This window comes from Tinamus guttatus, unplaced genomic scaffold (genome assembly GCF_059628265.1).
Source record: "Tinamus guttatus ecotype Peru unplaced genomic scaffold, ASM5962826v1 Tinamus_guttatus_pri_ptg000510l, whole genome shotgun sequence".
Lineage (NCBI taxonomy): Eukaryota > Metazoa > Chordata > Aves > Tinamiformes > Tinamidae > Tinamus > Tinamus guttatus.
In genome coordinates, this window is record NW_028289044.1 from 1,553,743 (window position 1) to 1,576,250 (window position 22,508).

General features: G+C 38.4%; 1 protein-coding gene across 1 annotated transcript in view; it reads right to left on the reverse strand.

The window, feature by feature from the left end:
- Window positions 1-22,508, reverse strand: part of VPS13B (vacuolar protein sorting 13 homolog B) — a 405,118-nt gene that overhangs the window by 38,033 nt on the left and 344,577 nt on the right. The window contains exons 39-42 of the mRNA XM_088533620.1: window positions 20,887-21,083; window positions 14,621-14,802; window positions 12,611-12,960; window positions 6,426-6,587 (exon numbers count right to left, since the gene is read on the reverse strand). Coding sequence (XP_088389746.1) covers window positions 6,426-6,587; window positions 12,611-12,960; window positions 14,621-14,802; window positions 20,887-21,083 — 891 coding nt within the window. The remainder of the gene's footprint in view (window positions 1-6,425; window positions 6,588-12,610; window positions 12,961-14,620; window positions 14,803-20,886; window positions 21,084-22,508) is intronic.

Here is a 22,508-nt window from a genome sequence, read left to right on the forward strand (position 1 = left end):
TAAATTATAAATATTTAATAGAAATTCTGCTTTAAAATAGCACTTAAAGTATAGTTAAGGATGCTACATGGAGAAAAAGTATGCTACACAGGAGAAAAAAGAAGTCTTTGCAAAAAGGTACAAAATTATTAAATGGAGTTCAAAAGCACTGTAACCAAAATAATCCAGTGATACTTGGCAATTTATAGTTTAAAGAGAATTTAAAACAGATTTGCTATTGTATATATTAAGAAATGCACTCACTTGTGTAACCATTTGATCTCAATGGTTTTGTTAGGGCACATATCAATAGAGCATTTTATTTTCACTAACCTTTGCTGTTTTTTGGATTTTGAGTTCTAAGCCACAGTGGATTTATGTTTTAAAAGGGGATGAAACTGCCTACAGGGTGGCAGAATAAGATGAAGCTGTTTTTCCTAGAGTAAAGGGTTAGGAAAAGTGGTACTCTTTATCACATCCCTTTGCAGAATGCTTCTAGGCACTCCTCAGAATATACGTGGGTTTCAGCTAGAAGTGTGCGTGAAGGATATGATCTGAGTAAATAAAGCCAAGTGTCAAATGACAAGGCATGAAGACGAAAATGGGGGATTAAAAATGAGCCTAAGAAAGAGTGCAGTCCAGAAAAAGCAGCATTTTCCAGCTGTGTAAGTAATTTAAAGCTTGTGCTCTCAAAATGTTTAGTGACACAAATTTGATTTCTACATTGCTTGTAGATCCATCAAAGCTAACCTGTTTTCCCTGTAATTAAATTTTATCCATTTGCTAAGTGAAACGAATAAATGCTTTTTTTGGAAGAACAGGGGTTATGGCTGTCAACTCTGAGAGGCTCAAAGGGATAGGAGGGGACTCAGCTAACGGTATGGGAAAAGACAGTTATTTTGAGAGAGATGGCTAGTTAAATCAAAGCTGTGAACATGCAACAGCATGGAGCAAAATGGAGGCCTGGAGGTGGGAGCTGAATTTTCAGACTTGAAGGTAAAGTAACTGTAATTCAGATATTAAAAAATAGGATGATTTGTTTGTTTTTGGTTTTTTTTTGGTTGTGTTTTTTTATGACATCTAGCATAATGTGACCCGTGGCCAGGTTTAGGATTCACACTAATAAAAATAGTTGGTATTTAAGAAAACCGTGAGTAAAATGTTCATTCTGCCTGTTGGCAACTGCAGCAGTTACCAAAACAATCTGAATTTCCATTTGGCTCGAGCTCCTCATGGGACCTGGGTGAGTGGACCATTCCGAGCCGTGGTTGCTCTCCAAAACCACCAGCAAGGAAGAGGGGAGAGAACAATTTCCAGCACCGCTGCCCTGGCCAGCAGAAACAGGGCCAGAGCTCTCTGCCAAGGTCCCACTCAGCGGATCTGCACGAACCCTTGGGGACTTTTGGAGGCACTGTGTGTCTCAGGACAACCTGCAAAGCAGGTTTGAACCCAGCAGGAACCATCTAGCCCTGAACACTGCAGAGTAGAAGAGTCTTTGGGTCAACGCACAGTAACCAGATTAGGAGGAATCATATGCCTCATGGATAATAACAACCCTTATCTGCTCAAAACATTATCTATAAAGTGAATTACATTTGGAATGCAGATCCCTAAGGAGAGCAACAGCACATTTCTCACTACTCAGCGTAAAATAACATAGAGCATTTTTTTTTTTTTTTTTTTGCCTGATGCTGTTCTGCAAATGATCTGGGGAGGATTATGTTCAGTATAAAAGGCTGCTCAGAGAATCTGTAACATCCCTAAACAATTAAATAGGAAACTATCCCAATAATGACTGATGTAGAAGTCACAGTTGCTCGGTTTGAACCTACAGAGTACTGTATATCATTTTGCACTTAACAGGACATAACCCAATACCTGAAAGAATGGCAACTTGGAAATAAATAACAATGAATTATTATCCTGATGGAGATGCAACATAAATTAAAATTTGGCTTCAGTGCTTTTTTTCCTTAGGAGAATGAAGAGGAGGTTCTTAAAGTTACTTCCAAATCTACAACTGCCTTTAAAAATACTATTTACAAAATCCTTGCAGAAATTGCCCTTGCAAGTCATACTTCAAAACAGGGAAAAATTCAAGTAGATTACAGCGTTCAAGCGAAGGTATTGCTAGCCTACTAACCATGACTAATAGCTAGTCAAGAGTTTATAAACGTGACTGAAGATCTGATCACTTTGAACTTCAGAGTTTCACCCTATGTATCATATGCTCCAGTTCGCCTTAAGAACACAGCTGTCTTGGAGACAAACACAACTTTTTACATAACTGGGGCCCATCCCACAAAGCCACTTGAAGATCAAGATAAGGAGCGTAAGTTGGATCCAATAAGTACAGGAGTGATGAAGCTTCTCTTTCCTTTTCATGATATCTAACAGACCTCTAACTTTCATTAAAATTCACAAAAGGAACTTACGAGGTCTGGCAACTTTTGCTAGAATAGCTTAAAGCTTCAAATATCATCAGTCTGGACTTACCCCAGCTCTGAGAAGGACTTTATACTTGTGGGTGTCTTATCCCTAAGGAAGGTGAAAAACTCAAGAAATCTGAGAAAAATATCAGGGAAAGAACAGAGTAGAAGAAAGAGCCTCAGACTTCAGACTTATTACTGAAATACTAGACAAGCTATTGAGAGTTGTAGGAAACAGCAAAAGTTAAAATACAGAAATACAGAACTGGACTAGGAAAAAAAAGAAGAGGGAATGAAGGAAGGAAGGAAGACTGAAGGAAGGGAAGGAGGGAAGGAAGGAAGCAAGGAAGGAAGGAAGAAAGGAAGGAAGGAAGGAAGCAAGGAAGGAAGCAAGGAAGGAAGGAAGCAAGGAAGCAAGGAAGGAAGGATGGATTTTAACTTAAGTCCAACAATTTGAAGAATATTACCAATACACTGAAACCAATACACTGAAATTTAGTGCTATAACTCCTTTCTTAAAATTAAAAATTTGAACAAATTTTATTTATAGCTTACAGTAACTTTGTTAATATTATAAAATTAAGTCTAAATGCAAATGAAACATTAGCTATATGCTATGACACAAAATATTTTGGGAATATTTTAATCTTGTTAGATAAATGCAAATGGCCAATCCTACATCTCTCACTATTCTTAATTAGCAAAAGAAAAATGGAGAATTTTATTGATGTGAATGTAAAAGAAATACAATCCTTTTAAAACTATTTATTTTCATTTAACTGAACTGCCTTGCCATACTAAAAAAACATTTTGCAGAGGTTAAATAAAGTATTTCATGGCAACCGCTGTTTCTTAGTGCCTGTGTAACAAGAAACATGAGCCAGTCGAAGTTGTGCAAGTTGGTTTTCATTCCCAGTAAGAGAATGCGGTATCTAAGACCTTGTCCTAACTCATTTTATTCCCAAGTGTGAGTCAAGTAAGTCAAGTATGAACTAATGCCTGGAGGGAAGTCCTTGACTCCAAAAGTATGGATTATTTCACATTTATCTTACAATCTGCTCTCAGAGTTCTTAAAATTCACTAACTTGGCAAGTCAGGAATTATCATGAGAAATGAAATAATTTCATAACTATGAAGTCATCTAGCATTCCATGAATATGACACTTGTAGGGTTTGTCCATGCCTGGGCATTATGCTGACCTTTGGATAATAAGCTGTTAGACAGTTTTGCATGGAAATAATTAGGAAAGTGCCATAGCACAATAGGTACAACCTGAAGCCCTAACTGAGGGGGTGTAACCTGAAGTCTTAACTCAGGAGCTGTTTTCATTTCAAAGATTTGTATTAATCATTATAAAAATTTACACCTGACAACATTTGTAATAATCTTTAAACAAGCTTATTTTGCACGATCTAAAATGGCAAAATATTGTGCTGCTTAGACAGCTTAGATAAAACACCTTTCTGAAGCATGCTGTATTTGCGATCATTTGCATTTACCATTAACCTAATGAACAAAACTTATATAGAGATGCCAAGGTACCCTGACCTTTGTAAAGAAAATTAGCTTCTAGCAGTGTGTGGAAAGCCTACTCTTCCATATATTTTCAGCGAAATTACCTCAGTGTTCTTTTTTAGTTTCCAAACTTCCCAGCAAGAGATGGCTGCTGAAAAATGTTAGAGCAATCCTAATTTTGAAACTATTCCAAGGGCTGGGACAAGCGAGGCATCGCCCCCTCCATTAAAAGCGACTGCTGGACAGCAGTGTGTGAAGGCAAGAGGAGGGAGCTCCCAGCTTCATCCTCTCCTGGGATACAAGAATCCAACATGACTCTCTCAAATGTTTCTCAGCGTCATTCTTCAGTGAATCTGAATCTGATCAGAGTAAACTAGAACGGGGAAACCCTTTGACATCACCAGCTTCAGATGAAGAATATCTAAAAAATGTGTCTGAAGTTCCTGCTGCCACCCACTCCCTAATGTGTGATACTGTTTTCTTGTGGACTTCTCCTCCTTTCATCCTGTACTTCTATTTTTTTACTTAATAAGAAGCTTAGCATCCATGAAAACTGAATCTTCTGCACAGTTCCAGTCTGTGACTAAAAGGACAAGCTAAAAATGAACATCTTTGCTGTAAGGTTGGCGGGTGCTGGCTGGCTAACACGGGCTGCTGTGCTGGTGGTCTTCAGCAGCTTGGCTGCAAATGACAGAAAGTGTCAGTAAAAAGTCGCAATTTTAATCATCCTTTTTGGCTGAGATAATCCTCCTCTTTCCAGCTTGTGCCGTTAGCAGAAGCACCTCGTTATTAGCACTACACCATTACCAGAGCTATGCTCTAGAAGCCTCTAGAGTGATGGCCAAAAAGAGGATTCTCCCAGTGGTAAAATTTTATATAACTAACCATAAAAGGGATAAGTAAAACTGTTAAGAAGAAAGCCTTTTGTAAACGCTGTTTTTTATTTACAATTGCTTTTAAGCATTTCTTTTCCTATGGGTTTACTAAAAGGTTAAAATGATTTTTAATGGTGACTGCTACAGAAGCAAAACAGCTGCTTATGCAGTACTGGCTCCCTTTGGCTCTGACCATGACCGCAGTCGCAATCACAAACCAAGCCAGTCTTACCCCTGGATGGATGGGGATGCCATCACGAACCCGACACGTGCCCATTGCACAGGCCATGGGGCCCTGCTTGGGCTGCCCAGGTGCAGCCTGGGGTGTCACTGGCATTTTGTGTGAGAAAGGCCTGTCTAGGCACCTGACAAGGGATGTACCGCACTCCAGTGTCGCTGGAAGTCCCCAGGTTTCCCCTCCGGGCTCTTTGGTCACAGCACACACAGTTTTTAACACCTCCTTTGGCCGTGGGGCTTGAGCCGGCCCTTTGCCACCTCCCTGTCCTGCCTTCCCCTCAGCGTAGGCCTCCACTGCGGGGTCAGTCATCACACTGTTTGCTCTGGCTGCAGATTGCCACACTAACAGAAATTCCAGTAGTTTTGCATCGCCACCGACTGACATGTGAATGAGACACACAGCGAGTTTGTCCCCTCTGCTTCCCACCGAAACTTGAAACTTGTCAGCAGTGAACGGGGCACAAATGCTGCTGTTCAGAATTGCTCTCTCAACTTCACCTTCTTTCTGACTGGCATTCCCATGGCCGGCATTTTCCAAGGCTCTAAAGGAGCGAGGAATTCAACAAGCACTACATTCCTCCTCACTTCTGTAAAAAAACCAGCACCCAGCAGCGCTGTTCAGCAAGTAGGGTGGCACAGGTCTCTAGTCTCCCACTCGGCATATTATATGTTAACACATATATTAAAAAGAAAGAAGAAATGGCTTTGCTATCCAACAAAGACTCTCTTAAACTTAAATTCTTTCCCTGTCTTGAATTAAGATGAGAAGTCCATTTCTCACCATCAACAGTAGGCAAGTTGGATTCTTTAAAATATTTCATGGGTTTTTTTTTTTCAGTATCAGTGTTTATCCTTAAAAAATAAAACAAGAAGCTGTAACTGCATCATTTAAACTACATAAATGGGATGTTTCCAACAACTTCAAACCTTCCTTATTCAGAGCTGGGAGATGTGTCCAGTTGACTGTGTTCTGTAAGCAATTCCTGTGAGCGGATGCTTCTGGTAAAAACAATTCATTAAAAAAATTCCCCAACCCCCTTACGCACATCACAGAAAACAGACACTGATCATTTAGCTTTATAAACCTGGCAAGTGATCTAGTTTTTTTTTTTTTTTTTTTTTTCCAGAAGCTTCAGTTTCCGTGAATGCTCAGTTTTGCAGAACGTGGTGGGTGCACATGCAGTCCTACCCTTGAGTAACTCCTAAGCACTTCTGGACTTCCTCAGGCCATGTTTTTCTTTGCTTTCTGATGCAGCCACAGCATGTGGCTGACGAAGGGCCTGGGACACTGCAGGCAGTTGAGACCGTAGAGAAAAATGAAGAATCAGTGCAAAAAACCACCAGCAAGCTCCAGCCACGGCTGCCCTGGAAGGGCTGTTTCTGACATACCTGTGGGGACTTGTGAGAGCGCCAGCTGTACTGGTGACTGTGGAGACTCGCCAGCAAAATGTTTTCATCAGTATCCACCTGGCCAAACCGCAGTGTCTCCTGTGTGTCATTACAGATCACAAAATGGCTGAAGACCAATTCCTCTGCCTCAGGGCACCGGTTCTGAAAGGAAAGGAGTATGAAAGCCTGTAAGGATCAGATTAATTGCAAGATATTTGGCAGCTGTCTGCCCAATGGTGACCGTTACAGCACAGAAATACTTCAAGACCTCCTGTTATTAGCTTCGGTTTCAAAGTGTTCTTCTCTCTGCAAAAGCACAAACTAGCATTTGGGCTGAAAATGGATATCCTCAACATGTATTTTGATTTCTGCTTCCGTAATGTAAGACATCTAAAGCTAAAGCAAAAATTAGATTTCCTAACTTATGCAAAAGACTTCAACACGATTAACTTCAGTGGGAAATGGTGTGTCATACAGGGCAGGTGGGTGCTCCAGTCCAAACAGATAGGAGCAGAGTGGTTTCTCTTAAGTGCAGCAACAGATCCCTCAGGCCAGCAGGCTGCCTGCCCTCTTCCCTGGCTGCTGCTTCTTGTTTGAAATAACTATGGTGTGTCAGCAGAAGACTCTCCTAATACTGCTACATTAAAAATAAAAGCAAAGCAGAGTATTTCGCAGATCCACAAGGCCAATTTGAAAACATGTCATAAAATTTAATAGTCCAATATGAAAAACCCAAAACTGTCACAGATTTTTGAAGTATTTCAGACTTTAAGCTGTGCTTTCCTCTGCCTGTAGCCTCCATCCATCTGTATCTTTATACGTTTCATCGGGCTGCTTGGCACTCTGATGACACAGTGTGACAATATGATAGCCACTAAAAGCTACCAGTGCCACAGGACTTCCTTCCATCCCTGAAGGCACAAACTACCATTTCCACACCAGAGAGGTCACAGTGTGATTGACACTTCTGTATGGGGACCTCCTCTCAGATATTTTTGCCGTAGTCGCCACCGGGCATCTTCACCTTGCAAGTTACTACCCAGCAACAATAACAGTTGCCCCAAAAAAGTGACTTTCAGATATTCTTCATGCAATTTAACGGGTATAACACAAAGAATCCCTCTCACTGCGCTTTTTGTTACCTCTTTCTGACCCGTATTTCCTAGCACACACATTTGACAATGGTTTATTGTTGGTCGGTTCCCTTCTCCGCACAATATAGCCCAGCTGCTCTTTCCTCATCCTTCCTTCCCATGACGTTTTCTCTCGCTTATGGGACCTCCATGGTCTTTCAGAGCTGATTTTATTTCCCCTCCTTGTTCTCTCAGCGGACCTTTTAAACAGACATAATGAAGCTAGCACCTCCTTTGTCTATGATCATATGGGTCTCTAGCTCTTTGATAACAATGTGCCTGGAGGCCTGCAGAAATGCAGAGATCAAGAAAGAGAGAGAGAAAAATACTTCCTGATAGATCCCTATGGATCCTTACTTATCCATGAAAAACAGTTTGGTACATTGCTCCTAGCACATTACAGAGTGATACACGTGGAACAGATTTTCTGAAAAGCAAAGCGTGCAAGGTCTGTCCATTTAACATCCTTGAATGCATGTCCACTACTGTTATTAACTTCAGAAGAACCTAAGGTGCACATCTACAGGCAGACTGCGATTGCTTTTGTGATCCGATTTCAAACTGGTTAGCTGTGAGCATCTGTGCATCAAATTATTCACTGTAGAAGTATAGAAGCATGAGAATATTTACATTAATGTTTCTTTTAAAGTTCTCATGACTTCTGCATCAGATCAGGTATCTTCTGTGAAACAACAGTCAGCATAACATAATCAAAATCTCACTTTTTTGAAGTAGTAAAATTCATAACAGAGCATATGTCTGTATCACATTCAGTAGCAGATCTCGGTATGCTAAGGGCTGACATTTATAGTGCCACTTCAGAGTACAGAGTTTATTTTGGCATTTTCTAGTGGTGGATCTATGACTTTTTACTGTCAAGCTGCCATACCCACATACCCATAAGTCTACCACAAATATATATATTTTCCTGCTACAGCTTTATAAAATGTTCTTTTTAAAAAGAAGGATTTACCATCCATAGAGCTCAGCATGTTGTTATAGTCAAACCCAGACAAAACCCCAGGGAATTTAAGAAAGGTTTATGCCAAAAGATTTTTCTTGTCGATTGTGCAGATAAAGGACTGAAAGAACACCAGAAGATGATGAACTTCTTTTTTGACTGTTAATGTGCAATTAAGTCATCTTACATTAGGTTTTTGAATTTTCTGAAGGGAAAAAAGGAATCCGGCAACTTCGACTTTTCATCTTGAAATTTTGGCATATGTAGGACTCCTAATTTGTACTGGAGGAATGTTTTCCCATCAGGGATTTCTAATAGACTTACATATATCTTAGTGCTGAATACAGACATCAGTCATTACTCTTAATTGCTAGATTTGCTATTGAATCCAGTGTTTTTGGCAGAAACCTTTCCCAGAGTTAAGCAAAAGGGGCCTTTTAAGCTCAATTTTACAACAGTTCCAAAGTTTCGACTGAGGAAACACATAAAAAAATGTTTGCATAATAGGGAGTTGCTCCACACTGCCAGCCTTAAGAGATAGCTACCGGTGCCTCAAGTCTTGATAGCGACATCGGACCACAGGATCATCAGCAGAGCGTGCAGATGCTTTTGGTCAGCCCAGCAGCAATGTTGCTATACTGCTTTTACAGGCAGGCTGTGAGGCAACCCTTAGTCTCCTTGTGGAAAATACAGGAGATTTTTTGCTGGCAGAGTATCTCCCATGGCCCTGGGGACGTGCAGCAGCTCCTTGCACCCATGAAAGGGACTTTGCTGCTCAAGTCTAGCAGTCTCTGGGTGGGCAGAAAGGGACAAAAAATTCAGCAAAAGGATGCGGTGAGGAAATCTTGATTGATAAAAGAGAGCATTAAGAAACCAGACGGAAGAAGAAAAAGTAAAACTAGACCTGGGCCTGGGCCATTTGTGTGGCAGTGATGCTGAAAGAGGGCTGAATGATGACTACAGGAGCTGAAAACACCCAAGTTTCGATTAAGAAATAATAATAATAAAAGTCTCTCTCCAAATTAAGACTGCAAGTCAAAAGAATAAGCAAAAGATCAACAGCCTGAATCAGATACAGATTAGGGTCAGTTCCTGGGGGACAATTTCCTGCCCCTCTTTAGATCATTTTTCAGCTGTTCTTTTCTCTCCAAGAGGCCTGGAAAGCGTCTCATATTTATTGGGCTTTCAAACATTTTGTGAATTCTAGTCAGAGGGGGGAAAAACATCACACATAATACTAGTCACCAGGCTTTCCCTGTCTCGGGACCTTCTGCTCACATCTCAGCTCACAGCTATTTCAAAGCATTTCTGGATCTGGAAGCACACCATAAAAGCGTAGGCCTGTTTATGTGCATAAAGTTACTTTCTGTGAGTCTCGCGGGCTACTGAGGAGCTGTGCAAGGCTTCGTGCAAACACTCACACTCTCATGCACCGTCTCTCTTTCTCCAGAACTCATTAATAATTTTTGGTCTGAAAGTCTTCAGCAATTTCTTCTCTCTATCTAAGAGAAAAGAACTTTTTTCCCTCCCCAGTTCCTTAAATTTCCTTGCAATTCTGACTGCAGCATTCAATCAGTATTAGCTAAATACTCAAACTGAAGCTGCAAGTTCTTGGTACACTTTTCTTTTGTTCTTGTGGGGAAGGGAGAGGGAAGCTACTGCGATAGACGTCATTTTGCTGAGCCCAACTCATTAGGAGAACTTTTGCTACTCCTGACAGAAAGGTTAAGCATCACATGGACTTTGAGGAAAAGAGGCTCTACTGATTTCCTCAGGTCTAGCACAGGAGCTTTTATCACTTCTGAGGGGTTCAGGAAAACATTTACAGTGAGAGACCACAAAGGGATAGAGCTTTTCTCAGGAATACTCACTTGGTGCCATATGTGGGGAGCTGCTTTTTCAGGAGGTCTAGAGAATATACGAAGAAGCACTAGTGCTTTAAAACAATTTGCAAAGGCTTAAATGCACAAATAAAGGAAAAAGAAAAAAGCCAAAAAATGCACTGTATAGTTCATAAGAAACATGCATTTTCTGTCTCACATATTATTAAATAATAAAACTAATTATTAAATAATTAAATTAAATAACGATCTTCAACTTCCCTGCCCAGTTATTTGATTGCTAAAATCATCATTTTAGGTTTGCATTTAGATGTGCATTAGCTTGTTACTGCTTGTATTTAAACAGGGATTTCAGATTAGACAGGGAAATATGTCAAAAGGGGAAACTGTTTTTAAAAACTGCTAATCCTCTCGAGTTTTCAGCATGTGACTTAGGAGTCTAAAGCAAGCTGTTTGCCTGGTGTTTTTAGGACTTAATCTACTTTCAGAATGTTCATCATTACTTTAAAAAATAAATTAAAAAATGGTCCATATCTAGGAAACAAAGATGCTGACAGCGGCTTCTGTTAATCTTGAACTCTTGACCTAAAGGTGCAAGGCCAAATTGTTTCATGCTTCATCTGTCTGTCTGCTGACTACGACATCACTTATTCCAGATATTAATCCAGTAAAAAATATGTGGAGAATTCAAATAACTTTTCCCGCTTATTAAATTCATGTTTCTAGTTGCCAGCACTTATATTGTATTATATTGTATGACCACCGCACATCAAACAACGCTTATCATGGGGAAATTCATTCCCTCCCTGGAGGTAAAGTCACATACAAAACATCTTGGTACCAATTAGTTTAATAAGCTGTTTTGAACCCACTTGCGTGCTAACGGTTCCCTAATTTCAAAGCAGAGTGAGTTTTTAATCTAGAATACTCAGGGTTAGATACCCACCACATCAGAACATGGTGGCAAGTACCCTTGACATGAGAGGAAACAAGAAAATTACAGCAACAATTACAGAAGTATATCCTCCTGTGGCTTATGTTAACATTGCCAAATCCATGTATAAATCAGTACCAACTATTCATAGAATGTACCTGTCAGCAGTATACTAGGCAACATATGGCTCTACTTAATCAAATATACAATTCAATTTTTTCAACTGAGAATATTCCTTCAAGGCACAGAGAAGTCAGTCAGCCAGTCACACTGAGATGTGGTTTGAAACATTTAAATATTTATGCACCATATTTTATTTATATGTATAACTATGTCTGAGAGACCTTTTTTTTAATTCTAAGAGGAAACTGACCTTTCTGAAGGCCATTTTGCAGTAGTTGCCACACATGTCTTAGATGAGGGACTAGTACTAACTCAGAAATATTTTGGGCTTAAATAGCCTACGAAAGATTCTCTTATACTTTCGATGTTTGTTTTTTATTAAAAGCATTGTTCAAAATATGACAAAAAACAGAAATTGGAGCTACAAAGATTTTTGTTCACATTGATATTTGAGCCAGCTGTAAAGATTTAAATCACACTAGATCTTGTTTTATGAATGTCCTTTTGCAACAAGAAAACCATGGAATGCCCTTAAAAAAAAGAATTTTTTGATATAAAACAGATGTTTTATCCTTTTTTGGGGGCTTTGTTATTGTAGTGCCATGATAGGTAATTAATTCCCAGGCTCCACATAGGTCTTCAGGCAGATGAGGAGAATGATTTGATTTCAAGGCTATATTGGAGCAGGGGAATTACAGGCCTTGGAGGGGTCATTGCAGAAGCAAGGTTCCTTACACTGGGACTGGCTTCAACCATAATGCTGCCTGTACGGAGTGTAATGTGAAACTAGTGTTGAACTTCAATCAGGGTAGAAGTAGTAGCTGGAAACAATATGCTCTGCTGCTCAGAACGAGCTGTTCTTACATATCATGCATTGTTCACCTTTTGATAAATTAACAGAATATCATGCATTTCAAGACCAAGATTCTGATCACTCCAGTATAAATCCAGGTCCTTTCATTGAAAGTCAAGCAGTACAGGGTGCATTTGCCTTCATATACAGGATTTCACATCTTCTAATTTCCATTGCTATCATGGAATTAATGTTTACCAGTTTAAAAGACGTCCAGTACGAATTTAATCTTTCACATCATAAACTGTTTTAATGAATTCAGATGGTATCCAAATTTCCTATGAAATTAATCACTATAGTTAAAAAGTACTTTTTTTTTAGCCCTGTTGTATTTGCCTACCTGTTGCCAAGCTTGAATGGCTGTATTTAGAGAATGAATTGCATATTGGCCAAAGCCGATGAAAACGGGGTCCACCATTATTGTGCTGTCCAAGATTCTTCCATCGGTACTGCTGGAGAGAGCAAGCTGCCCCCAGATTTTGAAAGGCTTTACAACACTTTGCATAGTCACGTTTCGGCACTCCAGCAGTTTGCAGCTGGCTTGAGTTGAAAACTGGATCTCCTGGAACCTTGACTCATCACTCCACTGACGAAGACAGACGTGAGGCTCCTCAAAGGAAATGACCATGTATTCCAGTTCAGAGGGCAGGCTTTTGTCAGATGTGAATGGTTGAAGAAACTTTGGTGGAGCTGAAAACGAAAGAACAAACAAGACTCAACTAGAACATTGCTATTCCCAGACTGTGTGTTTTGACAAGTCATGTAAAATAGAACTGTGTTTAACAGTAGCTGCAAACAAAAAAGTGAACACAAATAAAACAGCAGTCAGCCAAACTGTTTTACCTACACCATGCACAGTACTTTTAGACTGGCAACTACTTGAAGCAGAGACCATATTTTGAGAGAATTTTAGTACAGTACATGTACATGAAGTTCCATGCATGTTCCATGCATAGCACATTATGAATACAATAGAAATACAATAGGAATTAACAATATAACATTTGTTGAAATGTAACTGTGCAGGCTAACGGGCTCCACAATGAAAATTGTCTTTGCTGTGATTAGCAGAGCATTCAAGACCACAAATCCACAACGCAACATATTGCCCCTCAAATACCAGAACTTAAATAAACTGCATCCTAAGACTTATGCATGAGAAATATATTAAAAGGATTCTTATGTGCTCACTGAAGTCTCAGTCCTGCAAAGTGCTGAGCACTGTGGCAGCAGAAACTGCAAAGCACATGCACCACTTGTGTAACATAAAGCCTGCAAGTATTTCCATTGATGTTATTATTTATGTTATATGGGACCACTCACATGCTTAAAATCAGCATATGCTCAAGTGCTCAACAGATCTGGAATGGAAATGCTCATTACTTTCAAGGATCAAGCCTTATTATTCTACAAAAGTGTAATGGATACAGTAAATTTTCTGCTCTCTTTTTGTATTGTGTGTGACAAACTTCAGACCCAAAACTTAAGGTTTTTAGGTAGCAAGAACAACAGCAACAGCAGCAGCAGTGTAAACTCAGTTGTTGCTGAACAATGAAACAGCTGGGTTTGATTCTAATTTGAATTTTCCAGTATATGTAAATTTAAAAGGTCTAGCATCTGGAATTGGAGTATAATAGCTAGGAAGATTATGTGCTGATAGAGGTAGTTGATATAAAACTAAAAAGCTGTTAGATGTGGAGTGTCTATCTATCTTGGTATGATTTGATAATGAATATAATATAATCCTCGCAGAAAAACAAAAACTACTCAAAAAGAAAGCTGGTCTGTAAATAATATCTAAGATATTTGCTCATCTTCCATGCAAAGCATTCCTGGCATTTGAAAATCAGGCAATAATTTAAAGATCTCTTGGAATGTATTTGCCATTAATGCAATGACAGTACTGAACAAAAACAGATGTAGCTCCAGAAGTGATTGTAATAGCAGTTAGGTCTGCAGTTCTCAGAGCTCTTCCAAAGAAGTCTTACGAAGGGGGTTGCAAAATCTTCAGATATCTTAATAGTACTGTTAATATGCTGGAAAATTTGGAAGATTGAACTCATTCACTAGTTTGTCTCAAAAATCAGGCGGCACCTGCTTTCACTAATCAGAGTAAGGGAAGGGGACTGCTTCTACAGTTACCCTTGCTGAGGGGGCAGCCCCTCGCCGGGCTGGCGCGCTCTCCGTGCACGTGCCAGCACCATCCGTTCTACCCTGAAGCCTCAACCAATGGCTCTGCACTGTAGCTTAGTTCAGGAATGAGGAAATGGGGACCACAGAGAGCAAAATAACAACCTAGCACTACAAATGAACCGCAGGCTTTTATGATTCCACATAAAGCAACACAGACCTGCTCCTAGTTGATCAAGATGATGGCAGAGATGGACTTCCAAATAAGTAAACTGGACCAAGAGGCTAAGTGAGGGCACGAACCAAGGAGTAAAACAGGAGTCGACCCTGGTACAGGCTGCCAGTGCAGTAGGAGTTACAAGCTGATCACATGCACTCTGTGAGCCAGATTCACTTTCTGAGCTGTAGAAGATAAAAAATGAAGTTATCACTTTGCAGTAGGATGAGACCAGGTGCCAGGCGTATTTTCTGACACATCCAATGTCATCATTTGGTTTTACATTTAACATTACTGCATATATATTTTTCCAAGGAGAACAGGGTAGGCAAGGCAACAGTGCTTTTATCATAGTGCATTTCTAGTTTACTAGCTGAAACACCAAAATAAAAAAATCAAAGCAGGCTTAGAAAAAACAATAAAAATGAATATCAGTTATATTTAACTAGTGATACAACCAAAGAAAGTCCATTCCCATTATAAAAGCTTTAAGATTGATCTGAAAGTTAATTTTATCAAGAAAACGATTTTTACATTTTAAGGAAACCAACTCACAACCACTCGAAGTCATCATTTAAGAAAAACTTCTGTAGTGTTATAAGCCTCGAGCCTTTTACTAACACCAATTACAACATAGTAACTATACATTTAAAATGCCACTGATTTTTTTTTTTCCAAGAAGCGTTCCTGACCTCATGGATATTTCCAAGCATTATCTTTCAGTCTCTTGAGAGAAGCCAACCCTACACCACAATCCTGCAGATTGGTAAGATGCCACTGAAGTATAAATAAACTTTCTAAATTAAGCCAAATCTATCATTAGTGTTTCTCATTCCCAGTCATTAGCAATTTTACACTAAAGAGTTTCAGTTTAAAAGCATAAGCTTGATTTAAGACCTGAAAACTATACCTATAATAAATACTGCTTTTCTTCCCTCTAAAAAACAAAATTTAAGTACGGATTATATAAGGCTACCCACCACTTTTTCAGAAAATAATCTCTTTAATGAACTGCAAACACAATTGAACTTATATTTTAAAAATATTTTAAATTCAAGCGCTGCCTTCCTACACAGCATTTTATACTTTTTCATTCCAGTGTAAGTCTGCAAACTCATGCACAAATGATGCACAGAGTTGTTCAAAACGTACAGCTGCGATGTATGAAATTCCATGGATGGGGATATAAATCAGTGCTACTTTGTGCTACAATAACTAGTAAGTATGATATTTATTTATGGCTTAAATCCCACTTTAAATTTGTGGACATAAATTAAATTACTTGTGTAGGAGTAAAACTCAACTAAAGATAAGCTAATTATCAAAACATCAGGACATGATATAAAACATGGTGAAGGATGAAAGAGGTTTTTATCAGATTTTTTAGCAGCTTTTCTGTATTTCTTCAACCTAGTTACCTTGCCTGTATTTCAAAAATGGTTTCACTGGTGTTTTGTGAACCAACATCTTTGGAAATAAAATTATTCTTTGTGTTCACATGACAAAACATGCATAAGAATGGACTAGATGGGATGCTTTTCTTGGATCTGCCTCCCCGGATGCTCTTCAGTTCCTTAGAACATAGCTCAGAGGCAAATTCCAAACCACCAAAATTCAAACACTGATTTGGACCAGTAACTACTTTTGAATCTGTAAAGCTAGTTAGTTCCCTCAGAATAACTTAGAAAATTGTGACAATGTTAGCTCTTTATGCTTTGATTAGAAACAGAGGTGCAGGGGCATACACAATGAAAACAGAGAAATGGGAGTGAATGAAAACAGAAGTTAAGCAAACTATGAAGCAATAAAAACAAAAAATCACACTTTGATATTCTGAATTAGGACTCAGTTAGTTGAAGCAGCCCTGAGACCCACTGCACTAAAAAGGATGGACACATTTCTGAAATTTGCTTATTCTGAAACTCACCATGTGGAATTTATCATTGCTGTTGCTGATCTGCACAGATTTTGTGGAGGTATTACTATTTTATCTGTGAGGGGGTCCACTTGATTCCTTTCCCACTTGGAAACCATTCCTGGATTTACAGTCCCCATGGTATTATGAAAATAACAGTCAGAATATAATATATACTAGCAGTAAGAGTGACTTTGTAGCCACTTCCAACTTGCTATGGTATCACATTTAAGAAAGAACTGTAATAAGAGATCACAATATTGAGTGAACATTTTTTAAAGGGACGCTGTAGTCCCTTAATCACTATCATGCTCCTAGAATTTAAATGAAATCCCACTTAAATTTTAACTACCATATATTTACATATTCAAAATTTTAACTACACATAAATATCCATATATTTGCATATTCATAATCCTGTAACTACAATACAATTTCCTGCCAAGGTAGATCTCTTACAGGCCTTCAGCACCACTCCTGTCTCCTTTTAGCTAGCGTAGAGCACAAAAAGCAGATGCCCAGTCTGTCCTTACATGTCAGCTGAAACTTTTGGAAACATCCTGCTAAGTGTTAGTGAACAAAGTTGGAGGACTAATATAAAAGAAATAGATCTGATTGCAAAATCAAAATTTGCACGTAAATGATTATGACATATAAAAACATAATTCTTTTGACTGTTTGAGAGCTACAAACACAGTGTGGATTGTGTGCAACTTTTCAGCTGGGAGAAAAGGAAGAGCTAGAACCTACAGCTTGTGTTTGGCACAATACGCTGAGGAAGGATGCAGCAAAACCAGAGCAAATTCTAAATCCCAGCAGAACTGGCTTAAATAGTGTTTTTTTTGTTGTTGTTGTTATTGTTGTTTTTTTAATTCCGTGAAGGACCAAAATTTTTAAATCAGAAAATACCTACGCCGTAAGCCATTATAAATTACAAAATATGATAAATTCACATCATGCCAAACGGTTCAGGCTATATATGTGACAACTGGGAACAATGACTTAACAGCGACCTGCATTTATTCTTGTTATTTTAAGAGTGGAATATTTAAATCAAAAGTGCCATTTGTGATGAGACCTCGACATGGGAAAATATCCACTGGGAAGAAGAATGAGACCGCTTAACTCTTTTAATTTATGACTCAAATACTAGTCTGAATCCAAATCATTAGATGTCAAAATCCAGGACTTTAACAATTTTGAGTAAGAGCTAAAACAATTAGCAAGAAATCTGATCATGTTCTCTCACTTGGATTTTTTTTTAAGTAGCAATTTAATTTAATGCTTATTCAAATATTTTTGTACTTCTTTTACGGTTTGCCAAACTTGAAGATGTTTCTTGTAAGGCATTTTCTGTAATTATTTCACATTCTTATGTCAGTAATTAGATAAATACTATTTATATAACGCAAAAGATGCATGAATATATGTAATGTAACCCACTTAAGCAAAACCAGTGAGCCCTTCCCTGCCAAACTGGGGAGGGATTTTAGGGCCCCATCAGCCAAACACAGCACAGAACTAAAGCCATTTAGATTACAGTTTGCTAAGCCTGTAACATGAACGTTTAACCTGTAAAAATAATTTATTCTATGATCAAGAAGTTTTTTTCTAACCCCCTACTTTAAGGTTTTCCATGACCAGTCATTTTGCCATATATGATTCTTTACATAGCTACTATACTAGATCCTCAAAGGGATACTAAATTATTGCACTTAGGACTTTGTTCATTCATTGAATAAACATTCATGAATGCACATTCAAAACTTATTCATTTAAAAATGGTCTAAAATACTCTTCAAATAAATGATTTACGCTTTTATATTATATCTTAAACCAGATGATAGCTCCATGGTTTTTATAACTCTGATTTCTTCCTGACCAAGCTTAGAAGGGTTGCCTATCATAGGATTTGGATCATAACACCTTTGAATAGTCCTATAATCATTGTGGTCAACATCGCTGTAGCCTGTCAGCTATTACTCAGCATATCAGTAGGATGCACATCTTCTCACACACCATGTTGTTTTCCTGGAATCAGTAATGAAGTGCTTAAAAAACAAGGGACTGGCCCTACAGTATTAATAATTAGCATATCACAGAGGTTACAGCCCTCCCCTGCAGATTCAGAAGGAAAAAATATAACCCTTGAGCAGCAGCTGCTCAGAATCTGACCCAAAATATAAGATCAAACAAGGAAAATAAACTTTGACAAGACTAAGAATTTTTACACTTCAATAGTGAATTAAAATTGCTAATCATACATAGAGTTATAGAGTTATATGTCATACATAGAGTTCCAGCCCGTAAGTAATGTCAAATCGTTGTGAGTCCCAAGGGAAGTGTAGCCAGCAACATTTATGCAACTTTTCCTTCTTGTTTGGATCCCCAGACTCTCAACCTTGGAGTTCCTTGGTCTAACAGCAGGCACTGGCTTGCAGCCCAGTGCTCTGGGGTTCTCACAACTCTCAAAGACCTTATGATAAACCCTGCTCAAGCAACAAGCCCACTGGAAGATATTTACAGAGATAAGGGACACTCTCAAAAAAGGATTGATTTTTTTGGTCAAGTAAGATACAGTATTTTAGGGTAATTGGGCACAACTTAAGGTCCATACCAAATGCAATAGATTCATTTGATGAGAGACAGGGCCAAAGTTTCAGCAGAGCTTCCTTTAATTTCCCTATTTCTTTTGTTTTGTTGTTTTTCAAATAATGCTTTGGGTAGCTGGCACACCTTCTTTGCTGCTGTCTTTTCTTCCTGGTATCCCTCTTCAATGAACTACTAATATTTTGGTAATTCCTGTTCTTTCAGTTGCAGTTTCTAAAGTCTGGAGGAAAAAGTACTTCTGGTTTCACCGCTGTGGACAGTGTGATTTTGCTCCTCAGAGTTTACTAGTACTTCAGAGTCATTCAGATCCTCTTTATCCTGTTAAATCTTGATGCCCAGGTACTTCTGAGGATGTTCACCACCGAGCAGCCTTAGCCTCTCAGAACTCAGGCCTTCCAGGCAGGTGCATTCATGGTGTGCCATAAAATGTTTCTGATGTTAATCACAGTCCAAACGACTTTGATTTAAAATTACTTGTATTTCATTTTACCCCTAGCCTTGTTCTTAATGATTGGCCTCTGTATAACATCTGAATATAAAGCCAGTACATATATGCCCCAGTACATATAGTGAACTCTGAGCAGAAAACAATCAACATGATTACAGTGTCAAACGCCTCGATGAAAAAAAATCTGTTACATTTCATTACTCATTTTCAGTTCCCACCGAGTTCACATTTCTGTGGTGTTAAGCTGACCAGGAAGGTAATTTTGTCAAGGTCCCACATTCAGAGGAATTAACCTTGTCCAAAGCACTTAACTTCTCAATGATGAAAATGCATTCTTTCACAATTAGCATCAAGAAATCTTTTCCAACCTGATACTATTAATGGAAACCAGATGTTTAATCATTGATTTTGTTATTCATAGTCTTATTTCTTAATTTCTCTGAATTCTGCAGCTTCATGTACATATATGTGGATTCAAGATATATATTCAAACATGTTGATTCACAGGCAAGAACCATCAGCACATACTAATGATCCAACAAGGTCATTCTTGTTTTTCTGGTGCAAATATAAAAGGTTAAGAAGGTCTTCAATAGCAATTTTTTTTTTGCTAAATTCTTCAAAATCTACACGTTAACCAAAATCTAATCAGTGCAAACACAGTGAATTTCTGACAGTGTATGTCATTTGTAAAACTTTCATTTGTAAACATAATGAAAGACTGATCCTGTTTTTGAAAACACTGATTTTTTTTTTTACTGTTACCATATTAAGCAAACTTTATGAAAGATAATGTAACACTCTTAAAGAAGTATTAGAATTTTGTTTAATAAATACATCTAAAGCACACACTTGGTTTACTTTGGTCACTAGCTTGCCCTGAAGGCAGAATAAAGCTGATGCACTAGGAGGGGAGCATAGCAGAAGATGCTTGCTAATAATTTATAAAAGAGGTTGTGCCTCAGCCTCCTTCTGTTAACCAACCAACTTTACTGCCCTGCACAGGCATGAGGTTTCAGGCCATGGTCTTGCTGGTTCCTTTTGTTGTTCAGTAATCCTTATGTTCAGAAAGTCCCATGCATATGATGCTTCCAGCCTCTATATAAATCTAAGACAAACCATTTTTGCCCATGTGCCATGCACTTGTGTGAGGGTCACCTACAATCTGAATCTCATTTAAGACCAGCTACTCTCACCATACATGAAAACAATATCCTATTTCCTAAGTCTCCTGAATAAGATCTCTCAAGAGTGCAGCATTAGATTACTGTTTTTCTCTCCTCCTTTCAAAATTACCTTTGGTCATCAGGCACGTTCTGACTGCTGTTCAGGACAATCCTCCACAGATCTGAGGCTATGAGCTCCTTCTGATCACTCACAAGGTTGATGCTGGGCAGCTGTAGTTCACAGACCTTGCTTTCTGATAGACTGAACTCCCGGAATGCAACAAATGATTTCTGAAGCTCATCCCAATACTCCAAGCTGCAAGGAATCTGAGATAAAAAGGAGATGTCAGAATTACTTTATGTTTCCTCAAAAATACAAGGGGATTTACTGAAAGCAAAAGTACAGGCACACTTTTACACACTAAAAGTGTAGAATTAACTGAACTAAACTAGAGTGAGCTGTCATATGGAAAACCAGAATTTCAGCTGTACTCGGGTTCTGTGCTATGTCCAGTTATTTAGGGTTTTTTAAATTTCATTGCAGTGTATCACTTCCAAGTTGCTCTTACTAGGTACAGAAATAACTTTTTGTTCCGTAGTACCCAGGAATCATTACTTATATTATGCAGTCAAGAACTCCATCCGATATCATTACAGCATGGTATCAAGTGCAGTTTAATCACCATAAAATGCTTTTTCTTTGAACTAGCGCTTTTGATTTTATTACATAATAAAATATCCACTAATTAAATGCCCACTTATTAATTATCTTATTAAAATTATTAAAGATGGGCTTGTGGGTGGCCAACATACACACATAAATCTTTGGGGGACAAATTATAAAGTACTTGTAATCCCATGACTCCTTTCACGGAACATGCTATTTAGTCAATGCGTGGTTCACACAACCAAAACCATTTTAATCACATCCCTGAGATTAGATCTACAAATAACTCACTTTGCATAAGCCTGGACTCATCACTGGCTTGGGGAGAATGCTCTTAGAGACATTTCTGAACAACGTAGAAAAAAAATCTAATAAAATATAGATTTTATAGAGTGTGTCTTATGCTTTCTCTTTTGAATAACAGCATGAAAGTAATAATTATGAAAACTCTCTAACAAACATCTGAATATTTCATAATTAAGCACAGAAATACACATTTATGACACTCATACATATCTGATAATTATTAAAATCCAAGTTGTCAGGAAAAAAAGTAAAAAATACATATGTCCTCATGCAGATGTGCCATTCCTGCTTTCATGAGGGTATGTGTGTGTGTGTATCACATAAATGACAAGGAAAAAAAAGCTCCATGATTTTTTTTTCCTTTGTTACTCTGTGAGGACTATACTGCACATGAAGGCAAAGGCGAAGGCAGGTTGATTAATTATCAGGAATGAAGGTTAAGAAGTAAAATTATAGGAGCTCAGTGGTTCAAGCCTGGGAGGGCAGAGGAGCATAAATAACCTCAACCCAAGAACTGTGAAAGAACTAACATGTGGAACCACACGTATTTTTACTGCATCTGTCAAGTCAGAGTGATACCTGAAGGCTGAAGAGAGCAAACACAGTGGCTAATCTTAAGGTCAGAGGGAAAAACAGCTATCTGATAACTGCAGGCAAAATACTCTGATGCCAGTAACATCTATAATGTGGAGGATAGGAATATCAGTCAGGAAGGCCTATACAGTTTTGAAGACTAGAGTCAGAGAAACTGGCATAGATTTAATATTGAAGAGTGCAAG